Source organism: Oncorhynchus mykiss, chromosome 20 (genome assembly GCF_057628025.1).
Source record: "Oncorhynchus mykiss isolate SJ-2025 chromosome 20, ASM5762802v1, whole genome shotgun sequence".
NCBI classification, from domain to species: Eukaryota; Metazoa; Chordata; class Actinopteri; order Salmoniformes; family Salmonidae; genus Oncorhynchus; species Oncorhynchus mykiss.
Genome location: NC_143041.1, coordinates 21,877,618 through 21,899,071, shown reverse-complemented (window position 1 = coordinate 21,899,071; position 21,454 = coordinate 21,877,618). Strand labels below are relative to the sequence as shown.

The following is a 21,454-nucleotide window of genomic DNA, read 5'->3' as shown; positions in this document are numbered from 1 at the left end:
CAGCCTGATCAACTCTATGCGAAGGAGAGGCGTTGCACTGCATGAGTCAAATGCTGGTCACACCAGATATGGACTGTATTTCTGATCCACTCCCCTACTTTCTTTTTTTTAAGTATCTGTGACCAACAGATGCATTTCCGTATTCCAAGTCATGTGAAATCCATAGATTAGGGACAAATTAATTTATTTCAATTGACTAATTTCCTTATATGAACTTGAACTTGGAAATAATTGTAGAAATTGTAACATTAAATTATTTGTTCAGTATAAAAAAAACTAAATCACATTAATTACTACCAGCACACCTATCAATAAAGGTGCCACACATGCTTTTAAGCATAAATACAACCTGGGATATAAACATGTACGTCCCACGGGATAAGCTACCGCATTACCATTCATCAAGTATGTTCTCAATGCACCCCATTTCCCCATCAATTCTCAGACCAGGAAATGAACAAAACTCTTTTCAATTAACAAGGATAACAAGGTAAGCATCTACATTGAAGCTTAACCCTCACGATTTAATCGTCAAAAATTATTACATCACATTTGTACTTCCTGATCATAAATACATGAATAAAGTTATATACTGGGCAACACACAACAATAGGTTTAGCACTCACAAACCAATTGACGGCGTGCGACCGCAAACTCACATACGTCTCCTCTCGTTTGCATTTCATCAACAATCAATAGATTGCTAAACCCACATTATAATCAATAAACATTGTCTGGTTACTTATAAAATTAGGCTTAATTTAAGCTTAGGTGACCGAGGACATAAGGACAATAGTCAAAGAGCCTCCCCTACCGGTCTGTGTGGAGCTCCAGGAGGAACCGGGCCCAGAGGGCTGTCCACCAGTCCCAAAACCATTATGTCTGCCTGGGGCTCACATGTAGGAAGACTGGCCTGTCATGAGACCTTCTCAAAAGGGGTGGACTCTGTAGACTGAAAAGAGTCCGAAGGGCAGGGGAAGGAAACGGTATAGCATACGGTACCTCAACTACCAGTCAATCTACTCCTCTCACTGAATTTGATGGTCAAAATATCACATGAAATAGAGGGAGCAATGTCCCCTTTAAATTTTTCAGTTTCAATGACTCTAGTTCCTGGTCGAATTTGACAGGGTGAATCATTAAGCCACCCCCCCCCCCCTTCTACCAGTCTTTATAGGCTTATATGATTGGACGAAGAATGCCATATACTGTATGTGCATAGCCATAAACTGACTCGCTGTTTACTTATTTATTTTACTCACCGTTTAGCTTAAGGAGACAAAACCAGCCTAGAGATTGAACCCTTTGCCTGGGGAGGAGGCTGAGGAGAGGGGGCTGGATTGGCTGTGTTAATGCACCTCTAGGCTTAGAGAAAAGGCCACAAGAAGAGGTTAGGCCACAATGGCTATGTACTGACAGAGAGATATTCTCTCACAATGACAGGTGGAAACCACACACTGGCTGGGTGTATGTTTGAGAGCGGGAAGGCAAAGGAAGAGGAAAAGTAGGTGGGGTCTTTGGTTTCTCAAGGCAAGCAGGCCCTCCGCCCAGCTACCTCACTTCTCCTGTTTTGAGAGCCAAGAACAGCGTGGCTATTGAGAGAGGAACCTTCAATGCTCGGACCCCAGGGGGAAAAATGAGTTAAGGGACACAGGTGTGGCGTCGACTTCACTAGCACCAACCACCAACCATCCAATTCAGCTACTGCTATTTCCTAGGGCAGAATTTGTTTTTTTTAAATGTATACTATAGAGATACAGCAGTTCATGATTAGTTCAATGTTATGGAGAGGACAGACCCGTTTCTGTAACTCCCTTCACTGTGTTTTTGTGGAGGTGTGTGCAAAAACTATAGGTAGGGTAGGGTGTCCATACTCTACCCAGAGTGGGTGAAAACAAGCTTTGGTGATGACATTTCACTTGGTGAATACATTTTACAAAGACAAATTATTCATGTTCTGAATCGTTCCATGGGGTCTTTCTCTAACATTTAATTAACAGTATATGTCGGATTTCGTAACACAATAATAATCCTATAATGAGCACAGAGCGCCGTTGACAAAGCGGTGGAGCTTTCTTGCAGCAACTTTTGAGGACTTTACTTTACTTTAATTTCACATTAATAGGAAGATTAAATAAAACTATGAAAATACTACATGCATGTCTCAAAATCAATATCTATTTTACCTCTATATTTGTATATGCCCTGCGGATTGTAGAATAAAGATGATGAGTTCAACGGGAAAGTGAGCCTGTCAGGTAGCCTTCATTCTCGCACAGCATCCAGCCTAGCTGACGTGATGCTGTGCAATTCTTCTTATTTCTGACCACTTTTTCTGTCATAAACTGATTTAGACACCGTAATTTTGTCCGTCCTACAAGGGTAAAAACAGCAATAACTTTTGAACAATTTATGATAGAGACATGAGGTTTGTTAGAGGATTATGTACACAATTAACGTATTACTTTACCCATTGGTCAAAACAGGTGTTATTTGGACTTTCTAAGTAAGGACCTATAAAATCTGTTAGATTTTATGTTTTCTCCATTTTATTTTTCCCGGTTTTATTTTGTATTATTATTTATTTGTTTAGGTTTTCACTCTCAAAAATCACACATATTTAACAGGAAAAACTTCAAAATTGGATGTCCACAACAATACTTTAACCACATCAGGAGACGAACCACATCAGGAGACTAAACCACATCAGGAGACCACTTTTGGTGAAAAAAAATATATATATTTTTATACATTTGTATTTTTGAGTGTAGATACCCTTTAATTCAATTGCAACAAAGACTTGATTGGTTAGCTGTGTTTCTGTAGCACACGTGTAACTGAGTTTGCTAAACAAATTGCCACTGGAGTAACACAAATAATCATGATACCAGGTCGGTATACTTTGTAGATATTTTTAGAGGTTTTTGGGAAAGCCATTCCATCCACAAGAAACCAGTTGTCATTATTAGCATCATCGCTAATAGCTACACAAAGTGGTAGTCAAACAGCACACACAGACGGGCATTCCTGTGTTGCCTCTTCAGAAAATTTAAGGAAAATATGAATCACTGATACATTTTGTCTTACGATAATATTGGTCAAAGTCATACATTTTCCAATAAGTTCAATACATTTAGTCGATCTCCTAGGTTCAACAAATGTTTATATATTGTTGAATTCCGTTTTAATGTCAGGATTTCATAATTCTGTCCATATTCTCCTCATCATGTAGCTATTATTGGTTTAATAATAATCAAAGTCCATTTAAAAAAGGCGTTGGACTTGATTCAACATGTCAACAAGTTAATAGTGATGGGGGGGGGGGGGGGGGGGAATGATAGTTACATATTGAGATATTACTGTATGTTTGACGATATGTTTGACAATATTATTTTTGTGCTAGTTGGCTGTACCTGCACTAAAACTTCCTTCATAGCTTTTTCTCCATCTTCTATTTAAATAGGGAGCCTATTTGTTTTCCACACTTTTATTTCCATAACTGATCAAAACTAGTTTTCTAATGGCTCACTCTTGTCCCTTTGCAGCAGACATATGGTGAGCAATATGTTTGGAACATGATGAGAGAGCCAAGCCAATGGGTTTGTAGCTTCAACCAAGTAGCACACACACACCAATTGATTAATGGACTGCTGAATGTATTTTTTTTTCTCTTGCTTTGTTTCTCTTGCTCTTTTCAGTATTACAGTATGTCTATCTCTGATAACCTACCCAAGGAAGGGTTGAAAATAGCCCATATATGTAGCCTTAGAAATAAGGTTAATGAAATCAATAACTTGCTAACATCAGATAACATTCATATTTTAGCCATTTCTGAGACTCACTTAGATAATTCATTTGATGATACAGCAGTAGCAATACAAGGATATAACATCTATAGAAAAGACAGAAATGCTTATGGGGGGGAGGTGTTGCTGTATATATTCCGAGCCATATCCCTGTCATGCTTAGAGAAGATCTTGTGTCAATGGTTATTGAAGTGTTGTGGTTGCAGGTTCACTTGGCACATCTAAAGCTTTTTATTTTGGGGTGTTGCTAATGGCCACCAGGTGCAAACAGTCAGTATCTAAATAATATGTGTGAAATGCTTGATAGTGTATGTGATGTAAACAGAGAGGTTTACTTTCTTGGGGATCTTAATATTGACTGGTTTTCATCAAGCTGTCCGCTCAAGAGGAAGCTTCTTACTGTAACCAATGCCTGTAATCTGGTTCAGGTTATTAATTAACCTACCAGGGTGTCCACATGTATTGATCACATTTTTACTAATACTGGTAGAACTTAGTTCTAAAGCTGCATCCATGCCCATTGGATGCAGTGATCCCAATATAGTGACTATATCCAGGAAAGCCAAAGTTCCAACAGCTGGGCCTAAAATAGTGTATAAGAGATCATACAAAATATTTTTCTCTGACTCTTAAAGTGCCTTGCGAAAGTATTAGGCCCCCTTGAACTTTGCGACCTTTTGCCACATTTCAGGCTTCAAACATAAAGATATAAAACTGTATTTTTTTGTGAAGAATCAACAACAAGTGGGACACAATCATGAAGTGGAACGACATTTATTGGATATTTCAAACTTTTTTAACAAATCAAAAACTGAAAATTTGGGCGTGCAAAATGATTCAGCCCCTTTACTTTCAGTGCAGCAAACTCTCTCCAGAAGTTCAGTGAGGATCTCTGAATGATCCAATGTTGACCTAAATGACTAATGATGATAAATACAATCAACCTGTGTGTAATCAAGTCTCCGTATAAATGCACCTGCACTGTGATAGTCTCAGAGGTCCGTTAAAAGCGCAGAGAGCATCATGAAGAACAAGGAACACACCAGGCAGGTCCGAGATACTGTTGTGAAGAAGTTTAAAGCCGGATTTGGATACAAAAAGATTTCCCAAGCTTTAAACATCCCAAGAAGCACTGTGCAAGCGATAATATTGAAATGGAAAAAGTATCAGACCACTGCAAATCTACCAAGACCTGGCCGTCCCTCTAAACTTTCAGCTCATACAAGGAGAAGACTGATCAGAGATGCAGCCAAGAGGCCCATGATCACTCTGGATGAACTGCAGAGATCTACAGCTGAGGTGGGAGACTCTGTCCATAGGACAACAATCAGTCGTATATTGCACAAATCTGGCCTTTATGGAAGAGTGGCAAGAAGAAAGCCATTTCTTAAAGATATCCATAAAAAGTATTGTTTAAAGTTTGCCACAAGCCACCTGGGAGACACACCCAACATGTGGAAGAAGGTGCTCTGGTCAGATGAAACCAAAATTGAACTTTTTGGCAACAATGCAAAACGTTATGTTTGGCGTAAAAGCAACACAGCTCATCACCCTGAACACACCATCCCCACTGTCAAACATGGTGGTGGCAGCATCATGGTTTGGGCCTGCTTTTCTTCAGCAGGGACAGGGAAGATGGTTAAAACTGATGGGAATATGGATGGAGCCAAATACAGGACCATTCTGGAAGAAAACCTGATGGAGTCTGCAAAAGACCTGAGACTGGGACGGAGATTTGTCTTCCAACAAGACAATGATCCAAAACATAAAGCAAAATCTACAATGGAATGGTTCAAAAATAAACATATCCAAGTGTTAGAATGGCCAAGTCAAAGTCCAGACCTGAATCCAATCGAGAATCTGTGGAAAGAATTGAAAACTGCTGTTCACAAATGCTCTCCATCCAACCTCACTGAGCTCGAGCTGTTTTGCGATAAGGAATGGGAAAAAATGTCAGTCTCTCGATGTGCAAAACTGATAGAGACATACCCCAAGCGACTTACAGCTGTAATCGCAGCAAAAGGTGGCGCTACAAGTTATTAACTTAAGTGGGCTGAATCATTTTGCACGCCCAATTTTTCAGTTTTTGATTTGTTAAAAAAGTTTGAAATATCCAATAAATGTCGTTCCACTTCATGATTGTGACCCACTTGTTGTTGATTCTTCACAAAAAAATACAGTTTTATATCTTTTATGTTTGAAGCCTGAAATGTGGCAAAAGGTCGCAAAGTTCAAGGGGGCCGAATACTTTCGCAAGGCACTGTATATGCATATACTACAGTTCAAAAGTTTGGGGTCACTTAGAAATGTCCTTGTTATTGAAAGAAAAGCTATTTGTCCATTAAAATAACATAAAATAGATCAGAAATACAGTGTAGACATGGTTAATGTTGTAAAGGACTATTGTAGCTGGAAACGGCTGATTTTTAATGGAATATCTACATAGGAGTACAGAGGCCCATTATCAGCTAATCCATGTTTATAATTTTAAAAGGCTAACTGATCATTAGAAATCCCTTTTGCAATTATGTTAGCACAGCTGAAAACTGTAGTGCTGATTGAAGAAGCAATAAAACTGGCCTTCTTTAGACTAGTTGAGTATCTGTAGCATCAGCATTTGTGGGTTCAATTACAGGCTCAATCTGGCCAGAAACAAATAACTTTCTTCTGAAACACATGTCTATTCTTGTTCTGAGAAATGAAGGCTATTCCATGAGAGAAATTGCCAAGAAACTGAAGATCTCGTACAACGCTGAGTACTACTCCCTTCACAGAACAGAGCAAACTGGCTCTAATCAGAATAGAAAGAGGAGTGGGAGGCCCTGATGCACATCTGAGCAAGAGGACAAGTACATTAGTGTCCAGTTTGAGGAACAGACCTCAACTGGCAGCCTCATTAAATAGTACCCGCAAAACACCAGTCTCAACGTCAACAGTGAAGAGGCGACTACGGGATGCTGGCCTTCTAGGCAGAGTTCCTCTGTCCAGTGTCTGTGTTCTTTTGCCCGTCTTAATCTTTTATTTTTATTGGCCAATCTGAGATATGGCTTTTTCTTTGCAACTCTGCCTAGAAGGCCAGCATCCCGGAGTCGCCTCTTTACTGTTGACGTTGAGACGGGTGTTTTGCGTGTACTATTAGGCACCATACAGTGCACTCATACTAGAGTGATCGAAGCAAACTGATGGAATAACAGTCGAAAGAAAAGGTTTAATCTTGTGGAGGCAGCAGAAAGATTTAATAAATAGTCAAAGTCCACGCACGAGATGAGCCAAGAATTTCAGATATGCTCACCACAGCTGAAAAAACACAATAGAATACATGTGTATATGTGACAAGAGACTCAACCCATTCAATATTTGGTCGAAAGAAAAATACGATGTGAAAATTCTGCCAGATGTCATTGGACCCTGTGCCAAACCGTAGTGTTCAGCATGCGGAATATTCACAGAGTGGTAATGATAGCTTTGCTGGCCACTCGCTGATTACTGTGGAATGAGTGAGGGCGCAGAGAGTTCAGCCAGGGAACTCTGTATGCAAAGGGACAATGGTAACAGCACAACTGGACCACACAAGGTCATAATATATTACAAATGGGCAGTCACAGTGGTATACCATGCTATACCACTATACAGGACTGCTCATTCACATTAGACCACCCTGGCCCATATCATGCTGCTTTATGTAGGGGGGTTCATTGATATTCTGTGCAGTCACACTGCTATTATAATGTATGTGTTGAGTGGTCATATTTCCAGCAGTAACTGTAATGTAACCAATAACTGTGATGATATCCAAGGACATCACCTACCTCATCGTACTCCTCTGGGCAGCCCACTGCTCCGTCCCCTGGGCTGAAGTGCACATCGTAGAGCTGGGGCTCTGTACCTGCAAACACATACAGAACAAAGTCAACACATTGCTATTATAAAGACAGAGCCAGACGTAATTAGGTAAGCAGAGAAAATAGGGTCAACTCAAAGTAAACAAAGATTTAAGTTAGTGCAGTGGTATTCACATTGTTTGTCTTGTGACAACACTCCAAATCTAATGACACAACCATAGGCGGAAATCCCAGGGGTTACGGGGGGGACACGACCCCTCCATTCTGGGAAAAGTATGATTTGTCCCCCCCAATATATCACTATGTAATTTCAATAATATTAATAATACGCAATGAAAGCACTTGTGCTGATTATAGACACTTATTAGAGCGTTTTTAAGTTTCAAAAGATTGCGACCCCCCGCCCTTTGCCTCACAATGGTTTGATCCACTGCCAGTTCCTTATCTAGATACGAACAGAGGGTTCGTATCTACTTTCTGAAAGGCACTCAATGCACGTAACTGACGTGAGGTTAATCCAGTCAATCGCGCCATAGCAATGTTTTATTTTTATTTTTATGTTGGCAGGGTTTACACACACACTAGCTGAATTTGCAGAGCTAGCGGGTAAACATTAACTATTAAGCTAGCTAGTACCTATTCCATTTATGTGGCGTCGTCAAAGATGGAATCTTTGCTATCGTCAGTTTATTCCAAGATCAGCATGCAGCTATAGTGCTTCAAAGTCCCTGTGATAAGGTCACTGATAAATTGAACTCCCAACTGAACAGAACTACACTCTCTTCTACCATTGTCTTAAATATCTTTAATGGTCTCGTTGCAAAAACTAAATTGTCGCTATGGGACTTTGAAGCACGTGTGCTGATCTTGGAGTAAACTGACAATAGCAATAATTATAGCAAACACCACAGAAACAGAATTGGTGCTCGCTAGCTTTGCAAATTCAGCTATTGCTGGAAGCCAGCCAATATGAAACAAACTATATTAAAATTACAAAAGGTTGCAGCATATGTTGTGTAAATGGTGAACTCATACAGCTGTCAACTCTTGTCACTGCAATCCGTTTCACATTTGCTAGCTACCTTTTAGATCGAAGCCCATATAGAATTATAGAAGATAAGATGATGGAAGCCCATCTCCTACTGTAAATAACCAACACACTCTGTGTGTGTGTGTGTGTGTGTGTGCGTGTGCGTGTGCGCAGCTAGCCAGCCTGCCAGGTAGAAAAATGTCAGAAAAAAGTAAAAAGACAGACATCAGAGTATTTTTCAGGACACCAAAACGCAAAGCAAGAACCCTAGTAGCCTAACACTAGTTGATAAAATGTTCATTAGAAAGAAGTGAAATGCTAATGGATGTTTCACAATGATGCCATTAGGCAGATCAGGCAACAGAGCTGGGGACAGATGGGCAGGGACAGACTGGCAGAGACAGAGAGTCTCAGGTAAGTTTGTTGAGTCTTTGTTTGGCAACATTATGAAAGGTTCTACATTTTTTAACTTGTAAAATAGGGACATAATTGGAAAATGCCATGGATACCCCCACTCTCAACTTAAACTGGTGACTGAACTAAGATTTGTTTAAGGCAATGGTATTGCTGTTGTGATTAATTGTGTAGTTTTGGGTACTGGTAGTTAGGAGTACGGCAAACACCTTATTTATTTTCTAGGAGACAGACTGTGAGGCAGTGAGGGTGGTGAAAGGGAAAGAGCCAAGGAGAGAGACTTCAGAGGACAGTGTCACAGCCACGGCAGGACCAGGTGTCAACCTTGTTGCCAGCTGCACCAGTATAGGGGACAGTGGCACAGCCACGGCAGGACCAGGTGTCAACCTTGTTGCCAGCTGCACCAGTATAGGGGACAGTGGCACAGCCACGGCAGGACCAGGTGTCAACCTTGTTGCCAGCAGCACCAGTATAGGGGACAGTGGCACAGCCATGACAGGACCAGGTGTCAACCTTGTTGCCAGCTGCACCAGTATAAGGGACAGTGGCACAGCATTGTCCAGTTACCTCAGTGATGGCACAAAACCATATCAGCCACACCCACAATTTTTAGAACCTCAAACTCTTGCCAACAAAGTGTTGACGTTTCAAGAGAGATGGTTTTGCGATATCCCCTGGCTACATTATAATCCATCAATAAAAGGAGTGTTGTATTCACTGTAGTCAAGGGTTTTCAAGCCAGCCATCTATTGGCCAAAGAGCAGATGCTGCCTTCATTAGTGCAGGATTTAGCACATCAAAACTGCCAAACTCACCGCCACTGTGTAACTGTAACAGCACAATCAAAACTGCCAAACCCACCGCCACTGTGTAACTGTAACAGCACAATCAAAACTGCCAAACCCACCGCCACTGTGTAACTGTAACAGCACATCAGCTGAATCCGTGTCCAGTTATCCAGTGCGTGGGGTAAACAGCAGAAATGACGAAAGCTACCTTGCACTGTATGAGAAAGCAACAACATTGATTGAATCCATTGAGACACACTCAAGACGATTTACTGGCAAAGCAGTGGATCACTATAGGGCAGAATTTTTTTAAGTGTTGGATGGTGTGGAGGTTCAGTTTGGCGACCGTTTTGACCAGGACAGTCTAAACATTCTGTAAAAGTTGGAAAGAGTGCTTCTCATGGGGGAGTTGGATGAGTCTCTAGATCAGTACCCTGAGCTGAAAATATATTCTCTTTCAGTGCACTCTCTTTCGCAACAAATACCCCTGTAGCAGCAGTTGAGAGGCAGCTGAGGTCCTCAGGAGGCTTCCAGTGGAGGTGCGGGGGTTGGTTGACCAAGTTGAGGTGCTGATCAGAATTTTGTCTGTAATGTACATAAAGACAGGCTGGACAGTCTTGAGGGAAAATATCTGCCAGCAATTTGTTGGATCCATTGAAACCCTCAAACATAGGTTTGGTTCTTTTGTTCAGTAGTGTGTATAGCAGTGGTTCTCAACCTTTTTTGAGTACTGGAACCCCTGCATATTTTGAGGAAAGGCAGGCAAGGTTTTGAGTGGTCCTCAGGGACCTCCACCCCCTCTATATTATATGTAAAGTTAGTGGAATCCTTGTGCTGCTGAATACGTTCATTACACTTTTTTATTTCATGGACCCCTTGTCATTACACCAGGGACCCCTAGGGGTCCACCTACCCTGTTTGAGAACCCCTGGTGTATGGTATGATATTTGTTATTTTGTTTAGTAGTTTTTAGTACATGACAGTACACTGCCTAATTATTTATTTAATTTTATTTAAAATTGCATACTTTGTGTGACATACTTGTCCATAGCTGTTGTTTGAAGAGTTGAGACACTGACTGAACAATAACTAAGTATTTCTGAAGGATATTTTGGTTGATTTGTTTGGGTTTTTCATTTAAGTAGTTATCTTGCTTTTAGAACTGTACTTATTCTGAGCGTTTTGTTCTTGTAAAGATGTTGTAATAGACTCAAACCAGTGGCACATATTTAATGACTATATAAATTATTCAGAAAAAGTTTTTAAAAAAAGGTCAGTTCAGTGCGTAGACCAACTTTGTGCTGGTTCTCAATGGAGATTCTTTGAGATGAGATCGCACCATGTTCATTGTATTTATGAAACCTGCACCCATTACCACCTACAGGCCTTGCTTGGTATTGCTGGTTGTAAATACAAATACCTGCATACATACTGGACTGATAAGGAACACTGCTATAACTATTATTAGTAGTAGTATTATAATGATTTAAACATTTTAACAAGTTGGACAACACTTCATTTAACTACTGTACCTATCAATTATCCAGTAGTAGTAATTATGGTTCCTCAATATACATTTAACATATTACAACATAGGCTATGTGTTACAGCACTACTTTTGGTGTCTCCCTCAGGAATTGCTCTTGAGAAAATGTAATGTAATTGTCCCCTCCAAAGTTCATATCAGATTTTCGCCCCTGGACACAACCTTATATTTTCAACAAATAACCACAATGAAAATAATTATCAAAATGAAAAGAAGCCAACATATACATTTTCTGGGATTAAGGAATCAGAGTTGATTCCTGATTGAGCAGAGTTGAGCTGTTGGAAATTTCGCTCCTCACTCCACATCCTTTCCAACTGCGCCGCTAAAAACCCCTCCTCGCTCACAGGAATTAAAACTGACGCTCAAAATTTGCTCAATTCATTAAAATCTCCATTTAACACCCACCTATTTTTGTGACTACCTGGACAAACAATTTGGTTTTGAAGTATTGAAAACAAATCATATGATTGGAATACAAAGTATTTGAATAAACATGAAAAGGTGACTGTAAAAAAGCACTCATCATTTCAAATAGGCTACATGTGTTAAACAGCACATGAACACTAAATAGGTCAGGAGCTAGACAGGTAGCCTAAGAAGGAGCCTATTATTTAAATTCTATAGTCTACAACTAAATACAGTGCCTTGCGAAAGTATTCGGCCCCCTTGAACTTTGCGAACTTTTGCCACATTTCAGGCTTCAAACATAAAGATATAAAACTGTATTTTTTTGTGAAGAATCAACAACAAGTGGGACACAATCATGAAGTGGAACAACATTTATTGGATATTTCAAACTTTTTTAACAAATCAAAAACTGACAAATTGGGCGTGCAAAATGATTCAGCCCCTTTACTTTCAGTGCAGCAAACTCTCTCCAGAAGTTCAGTGAGGATCTCTGAATGATCCAATGTTGACCTAAATGACTAATGATGATAAATACAATCCACCTGTGTGTAATCAAGTCTTCGCATAAATGCACCTGCACTGTGATAGTCTCAGAGGTCCGTTAAAAGCGCAGAGAGCATCATGAAGAACAAGGAACACACCAGGCAGGTCCGAGATACTGTTGTGAAGCCGGATTTAAAATTAAAGCCGGATTTGGATACAAAAAGATTTCCCAAGCTTTAAACATCCCAAGGAGCACTGTGCAAGCGATAATATTGAAATGGAAGGAGTATCAGACCACTGCAAATCTACCAAGACCTGGCCGTCCCTCTAAACTTTCAGCTCATACAAGGAGAAGACTGATCAGAGATGCAGCCAAGAGGCCCATGATCACTCTGGATGAACTGCAGAGATCTACAGCTGAGGTGGGAGACTCTGTCCATAGGACAACAATCAGTCGTATATTGCACAAATCTGGCCTTTATGGAAGAGTGGCAAGAAGAAAGCCATTTCTTAAAGATATCCATAAAAAGTGTTGTTTAAAGTTTGCCTCAAGCCACCTGGGAGACACACCAAACATGTGGAAGAAGGTGCTCTGGTCAGATGAAACCAAAATTGAACTTTTTGGCAACAATGCAAAACGTTATGTTTGGCGTAAAAGCAACACAGCTCATCACCCTGAACACACCATCCCCACTGTCAAACATGGTGGTGGCAGCATCATGGTTTGGGCCTGCTTTTCTTCAGCAGGGACAGGGAAGATGGTTAAAATTGATAGGAAGATGGATGGAGCCAAATACAGGACCATTCTGGAAGAAAACCTGATGGAGTCTGCAAAAGACCTGAGACTGGGACGGAGATTTGTCTTCCAACAAGACAATGATCCAAAACATAAAGCAAAATCTACAATGGAATGGTTCAAAAATAAACATATCCAGGTGTTAGAATGGCCAAGTCAAAGTCCAGACCTGAATCCAATCGAGAATCTGTGGAAAGAACTGAAAACTGCTGTTCACAAATGCTCTCCATCCAACCTCACTGAGCTCGAGCTGTTTTGCAAGGAGGAATGGGAAAAAATTCAGTCTCTCGATGTGCAAAACTGATAAACTGAACGACTTACAGCTGTAATCGCAGCAAAAGGTGGCGCTACAAAGTATTAACTTAAGGGAGCTGAATAATTTTGCACGCCCAATTTTTCAGTTTTTGATTTGTTAAAAAAGTTTGAAATATCCAATAAATGTCGTTCCACTTCATGATTGTGTCCCACTTGTTGTTGATTCTTCACAAAAAAATACAGTTTTATATCTTTATGTTTGAAGCCTGAAATGTGGCAAAAGGTCGCAAAGTTCAAGGGGGCCGAATACTTTCGCAAGGCACTGTATATTGTGAAGCATGGGACCAGCAGCATACCACCCTGCATTCCACTCCTGGCTTGCTTCTGAAGCTAAGTAGGGTTAGTCTGGTCAGTCCCTGGATGGGAGACCAGATGTTGCTGAAAGTGGTGTTGGGGGGCAAGTAGGAGGCACCCTTTCCCCGGTCTAAAAAAATATTCCAGTGTTTGGGGACATTGCCCTGTGTAGGGTTCTGTTTTTCGGAAGGGATGTTTAAACAGGTGTCCTGACTCTCTGTGGTCACTAAAGCTCCCATGGCACTTATTGTAGGGGTGTTAACCCCGGTGTCCTGGCTAAATTCCCAATCTGGCCTTCACACCATCATGGCCACCTAATCATCCCCAATTTGCTCATTCCTCTCCCCTGTAACTATTCCCTTAGGTCGTTGCTGTAAATGAGAACATGTTCTCAGGCAATTTACCTGGCAAAATATGTGAGTGCAAAACACTAGGCTGGCAGGATCATTTAAAAATGTTGTTGTATTAAATCATTAGTCTATAAATTGTGGATATATGCTGTGACTTACTTAGAATTAAATACAAATGAAAAAAATGCCTAATTAGCATCTGTCTACAGTGCCTTTGAATTAACTTTTAGTAACACGAGTTTGGCCAAAGTCTGTGGCTTCTCAGCAGCTTTTACCCCCAAGGCATGAGACTCCTGAACAGGCAATCAAATGGCTACCTGGACTATTTGCATTGTGTCCCGCCACCCCCCAACCCCCTTTTTTACACTGCTGCTACTCTCTGTTTATCATCTATGGATAGTCACTTTAACTAGACCTACATGTACATATTACCTCAATTAGCCCGACTAACCGGTGCCCCCGCACATTGACTCTGTACAGGTACCACCTGTACATAGCCTCGCTACTGTTATTTTCACTGTAATTTAACTTTTCTTTTTTTTTTCTTTACTTATCAATTGTTTACCTAATACCTATTTTTTCCTTAAAAATTGCACTGTTGGTTAGGGCTTGTAAGTAAGTAAGGCTTGTAAAGTAAGCATTTCACTGTAAGGTCTACTACACCTGTTGTATTCAGAGCACGTGACAAATAAACTTTGATTTGATTTAATTTGATTCAGGCTCATGCGATGATGCCTGGAGAGCAGTCCAGCAGTCGAGAATACCCTCTCCATGCTTGCAGAGCCACTGGGGAAGCTAAACACCCTTAGAGTCACTCTTGCAAGGTTGGGCAGGGATATGGAGTTTTTTCTTTTTCTTTAGGTAGGCCTATTATTTTTATGCAAAATAATCCTATTCAGGCATATTGGGCCAGATTCAATGCTAGTTTCAATGCTAGTTAGCCTATTGTATAGATAATAGAACGAAAATGAACAAAACTTTAAGAGATCGGATTTTTTGTTTAGAAATTGTTTACAATGACACACTTAGCTAGCTACCCACCTCATTCCTTTCTGTTAGCATGTGCACGTAGTACACCATCATCCTTTCGGGATACGTGTCTTTAGTTTTCAGATCCCACAATGATTCTTTAGTTGTGGATTTTACATCACCGCACTCCCTCTCTTGGTCCTCATCTTTGTAAGTCACCTTGATTTTGCGCCTATGTTTTTTTAATCAGTTCTTTATGAAAATATTTAGAGACCTCCATGACTATAGCTAAAGCAAGGGGCTATAGCAGCACACAAGTAGCCTACAAATGCATGCTGGGCCGGGCATGCCCTGAGCTCGTGGAATGAGCGCTACTGGAGCAAAATTGGAACAGGCGAGAAGGCTGGAAACTTGCTCCGCTCTCTAGTAAAATTAGGCACGTTCTGCTACACTCACATACTCTGGTGTCAAGTTGGCTGGATGTCCTTTGGGGGCTGAAGAAATTTGGCTTGTCACCTAAAACTCTCACAAACTTTTACAGATGTACAATTGAGAGCATACTGTCAGGCTGTATCACCACCTGGTACGGCAACTGCTCCGCCCACAACCGTAAGGCTCTCCAGAGAGTAGTGAGGTCTGCACAACGCATCACCGGGGGCAAACTACCTGCCCTCCAGGACACCTACACCACCCGATGTCACAGGAAGGCCAACAAGATCATCTAGGACAACAACCACCCGAGTCACTGTCTGTTCACCCCGCTATCATCCAGAAGGCGAGGTCAGTGCAGGTGCATCAAAGCAGGGACCGAGAGACTGAAAAACAGCTTCTATCTCAAGGCCATCAGACTGTTAAACAGCCATCACTAATTTATATATTTGTATGTACATATTCTTATTCATTCCTTTACACTTGTGTGTATAAGGTAGTTGTTGTGAAATTGTTAGATTACTTGTTAGATATTACTGCATGGTCGGAATTAGAAGCACAAGCATTTCGCTACACTCACATTAACATCTACTAACCATGTGTATGTGACAAATACAATTTGATTTGAAGTATGCAATTCTGTTCTTCTGAAATAGGCTACATTTTCTCAATTTCATGTTTCTTTAGACCTGTCTAAAATAAATCCTGATTTATTGTGATGGTGTAGGCGTGTTTGAAAAGCCATACTGACATACTGTATACTACATACTATTAGTTCATTTTAGTATACTGTAAATGGAACAGTATCCTTTCAGTTGAACGTACTACCTCTGCCGGTCTACTGGAAGTTGATGCTGTTGTTATGCAACCTCTTGCTAGCTAGTTAAATGACTAGTTAGACATTTTAAGACTTCGGGTGTGTTCCTAAATTCAATCTGGAGTGCCAGAGTGCGCTCGTAAATTCAGAGTTGTCAGATTGTCCGTTTGTAAATTCAGAGCGTATCGCTCTCGGAATGCACACTGGGCGCTTGGGCCGAGAAGTAGGGTTGATTTGAGCGTTCTGATCTTACAACACCCAAGCTAACGTTGGCTAGCTTGCTAGCTACTTCCAGACACAAATGTGAGTGACCACTGACCATTTTACTCGCCCTAGAAGAGCTGGTTAGGCAGTTTTCATGTTATCCAGCTTTCTGTTAGCAGTTTTCATGTTGTCCATGACTAACTATGACTAACTGTGTTGCTGGCAACAATTTAATTTAGCTTTTTTTTCCAATGGTAACTGTCACTGACCAAATTCAACCGGTGTTGAGTGCCCATAAATTCATTATTCTGCTCTGGTAAACTCAGAGTGCTCTGAAATCGGAGTAGATAATTATAAAAGATATATATATATATATATATATATATATATTTAACCTTTATTTAACCTTTATTTAACCAGGTAGGCTAGTTGAGAACAAGTTCTCAATTACAACTGTGACCTTGCCAAGATAAAGCAAAGCAGTTCGACACATACAACAACACATGGAATAACAAACATACAGTCAATAATACAGTAGAAAAAGTCTATACAGTGTGTGCAAATGAGGTAAGATAAGGGAGGTAAAGGCAATAAATAGGCCATGGTGGCGAAGTAATTACAATATACCAATTAAACACTGGAGTGATTGATGTGCAGAAGATGAATGTGCAAGTAGAGATACTGGGGTGCAAACGAGCAAGATAAATAAATAAATACAGTAAGGGGATGAGGTAGTTGGATGGGCTATTTACAGATGGGCTATGTACAGGTGCAGTGATCTGTGAGTTGCTCTGGTAGCTGGTGTTTAAAGCTAGTGAGGAAGACATGAGTCTCCAGTTTAAGTGATTTTTGCAGTTCGTTCCAGTCATTGGCAGCAGAGAACTGGAAGGAAAGGCAACCAAAGGAGGAATTGGCTTTGGGGTGACCAGTGAGATATACAGTGGGGCAAAAAAGTATTTAGTCAGCCACCAATTGTGCAAGTTCTCCCACTTAAAAAGATGAGAGAGGCCTGTTTCATCAGAGGTACACTTCAACTATGACACACAAAATTAGAAGAAAAAAATCCAGAGAATCACATTGTAGGATTTTTTATGAATTTATTTGCAAATTTATGGTGGGAAATAAGTATTTGGTCACCTACAAACAAGCAAGATTTCTGGCTCTCACAGACCTGTAACTTCTTCTTTAAGAGGCTCCTCTGTCCTCCAATCGTTACCTTTATTAATGGAACCTGTTTGAACTTGTTATCAGTATAAAAGACACCTGTCCACAACCTCAAACAGTCACACTCTCCACTACACTATGGCCAAGACCAAAGAGCTGTCAAAGGACACCAGAAACAAAATTGTAGACCTGCACCAGGCTGGGAAGACTGAATCTTCAATAGGTAAGCAGCTTGGTTTGAAGAAATCAACTGTGGGAGCAATTATTAGGAAATAGAAGACATACAAGACCACTGATAATCTCCCTTGATCTGGGACTCCACGCAAGATCTCACCCCGTGGGGTCAAAATTATCACAAGAACGGTGAGCCAAAATCCCAGAACCACACGGGGGGACCTAGTGAATGACCTGCTGGGACCAAAGTAACAAAGCCTACCATCAGTAACACACTATGCCACCAGGGACTCAAATCCTGCAGTGCCAGACGTGTCCCACTGCTTAAGCCAGTACATGTCCAGGCCCGTCTGAAGTTTGCTAGTGAGCATTTGGATGATCCAGAGGAAGATTGGGAGAATGTCATATGGTCAGATGAAACCAAAATATAACTTTTTGGTAAAACCTCAACTCGTCGTGCTTGGAGGACAAAGAATGCTGAGTTGCATCCAAAGAACACCATACCTACTGTGAAGCATGGGGGTGGAAACATCATGCTTTGGGGCTGTTTTTCTGCAAAGGGACCAGGACGACTGATCCGTGTAAAGGAAAGAATGAATCAGGCCATGTATCGTGAGATTTTGAGTGAAAACCTCCTTCCATCAGCAAGGGCATTGAAGATGAAACGTGGCTGGGTCTTTCAGCATGACAATGATCCCAAACACACCGCCCGGGCAACAAAGGAGTGGCTTCGTAAGAAGCATTTCAAGGTCCTGGAGTGGCCTAGCCAGTCTCCAGATCTCAACCCCATAGAAAATCTTTGGAGGGAGTTGAAAGTCCGTGTTGCCCAGCAACAGCCCCAAAACATCACTGCTCTAGAGGAGATCTGCATGGAGGAATGGGCCAAAATACCAGCAACAGTGTGTGAAAACCTTGTGAAGATTTACAGAAAACGTAGTATTGAGATAAACTTTTGTTGTTGACCAAATACTTATTTTCCACCATAATTTGAAAATAAATTCATTCAAAATCCTGCAATGTGATTTTCTGGATTTTTTTTCTCATTTTGTCTGTCATAGTTGAAGTGTACCTATGATGAAAATATTTTTTTGCCCCACTGTACCTGCTGGAGCGCATGCTGCTATGGTGACCAGTGAGCTGAGATAAGGCGGGGGGCAATACCTAGCAAAGACTTGTAGATGATGACCTGTGGGTAGTATATTGGGCATTAGTGACGAAACAGATGGCACTGTGATAGACTGCATCCAATTTGCTGAGTAGAGTGTTGGAGGCTAATTTGTAAATGACATCGCCGAGGTCGAGGATCGGTAGGATGGTCAGTTTTACGAGGGTATGTCTGGTAATATGAGTGAAGGATGCTTTTTTTGCGAAATAGGAAGGCGATTCTACATTTATTTCTGGATTGGAGATGCTTAATGTGAGTCTGGAAGGAGAGTTTACAGTCTAACCAGACACCTAGGTATTTGTAGTTGTCCACATATTCTAAGTCAGAACCGTCCAAAGTAGTGATTCTGGACAGGCAGGCAGGTGCGGGCAGCGATCAGTTGAAGAGCATGCATTTAGTTTTACTTGCATTAAAGAGAAGTTGAAGGCCACGGAAGGAGAGTTGTATGGTATTGAAGCTCGTCTGGAGGTTTGTTAACACAATGTCCAAAGAAGGGCCAGAAGTATACAGAATGGTGTCGTCTGCATAGAGATGGATCAGAGAATCAGAGCTGCTGGGTTGGCGCCCCCCCCCCCCCTTGGGTTTTGCCGTGGCGGAGATCTTTGTGGGCTATACTCAGCCTTGTCTCAGGATGGTAAGTTGGTGGTTGAAGATATCCCTCTAGTGGTGTGAGGGCTGTGCTTTGGCAAAGTGGATGGAGTTATATCCTTCCTGTTTGGCCCTGTCCGGGGGTGTCCTCGGATGGGGCAACAGTGTCTCCTGACCCCTCCTGTCTCAGCCTCCAGTATTTATGCTGCAGTAGTTTATGTGTCGGGGGGCTAGGGTCAGTTTGTTATATCTGGAGTACTTCTCCTGTCCTATTCGGTGTCCTGTGTGAATTTAAGTGTGCTCTCTAATTCTCTCTTTCTTTCTCTCTCTCGGAGGACCTGAGCCCTAGGACCATGCCTCAGGACTACCTGACATGATGACTCCTTGCTGTCCCCAGTCCACCTGGCCGTGCTGCTGCTCCAGTTTCAACTGTTCTGCCTTATTATTATTGGACCATGCTGGTCATTTATGAACATTTGAACATCTTGGCCATGTTCTGTTATAATCTCCACCCGGCACAGCCAGAAGAGGACTGGCCACCCCACATAGCCTGGTTCCTCTCTAGGTTTCTTCCTAGGTTTTGGCCTTTCTAGGGAGTTTTTCCTAGCCACCGTGCTTCTACACCTGCATTGCTTGCTGTTTGGGGTTTTAGGCTGGGTTTCTGTACAGCACTTTGAGATATCAGCTGATGTACGAAGGGCTATATAAATACATTTGATTTGATTTGATTTGAAGAGCGACATCATTGATGTATACAGAGAATAGAGTCGTCCCGAGAATTGAACCCTGTGGCACCCCCATTGAGACTGCCAGAGGTCAGGACAACAGGACCTCCGATTTGACACACTCAGCTCAATCAGAGAAGTAGTTTGTGAACCAGGTGAGGCAGTCATTTGAGAAACAAAGGCTGTTGAGTCTGCAGTGCAGAATGTGGTGATTGACAGAGTCAAAAGCCTTGGCCAGGTCGATGAATACGGCTGCATAGTAATGTCTCTTATCGTTTGCGGTTATAATATTGTTTAGGACCTTTAGAGTGGATGAGGTGCACCCATGACCAGCTCTGAAACCAGATTGCTATAGCAGAGAAGGTACGGTGGGATTTGAAATGGTCAGTAATCTGTTTGCTAACTTGGCTTTCGAAGACCTTAGAAAGGCAGGTTAGGATAGATATAGGTCTGTAGCAGTTTGGGTCTATAGTGTCTCCCCCCTTGAAGAGGGGGATGATCAAGGCAGCTTTCCAATCTTAGGGAATCTCAGATGATACGAAAGAGAGGTTGAATAGGCTAGTAATAGGGGTTGCAACAATTTCGGCAGATTGTCTAGCCCGGCTGATTTGTAGGGGTCCAGATTTTGCAGCTCTTTCAGAACATCAGCTATCTGGATTTGGGTGAAGGGCAGTTGACCGGGGTAGGGGTAGCCAGGTGGAAAGCATGGCCAGCTGTAGAAAAATGCTTATTGAAATTCTCAATTATAGTAGATTTATTGGTGGTGACAGTGTTTCCTAGCCTCAGTGCAGTGGGCCGCTGGGAGGAGGTGCTCTTATTCTCCATAGACTTTACAGTGTCCGAGAACTTTTTTGAGTTTGTGCTACAGGATGCAAATTTATGTTTGAAAAAGCTAGCCTTAGCTTTCCTAACTGCCTGTGTATATTGGTTCCTAACTTCCCTGAAAAGTTGCATATCACGGGGGCTATTCGATGCTAATGCAGTACGCCACAGGATGTTTTTGTGCTGGTCAAGGGCAGTCAGGTCTGGAGTGAACCAAGGGCTATATCTGTTCCTGGTTCTACATTTTTTGAATGGGGCATGCTTATGAGCGAATTTATGAAAGCACCCGAATGTCCATTGAGAACGCACAACGACTATACTA

At 41.5% G+C, this 21,454-nt stretch overlaps 1 protein-coding gene across 2 annotated transcripts in view; it reads right to left on the bottom strand.

The window, feature by feature from the left end:
* LOC110499073 (rab11 family-interacting protein 3) overlaps nucleotides 1-21,454 on the bottom strand; it is a 117,626-nt gene that overhangs the window by 66,089 nt on the left and 30,083 nt on the right. For both annotated transcript variants that reach the window (XM_021575951.3, XM_021575952.3), the window contains exon 3: nucleotides 7,616-7,692. In XM_021575951.3, coding sequence (XP_021431626.3) covers nucleotides 7,616-7,692 — 77 coding nt within the window. The remainder of the gene's footprint in view (nucleotides 1-7,615; nucleotides 7,693-21,454) is intronic.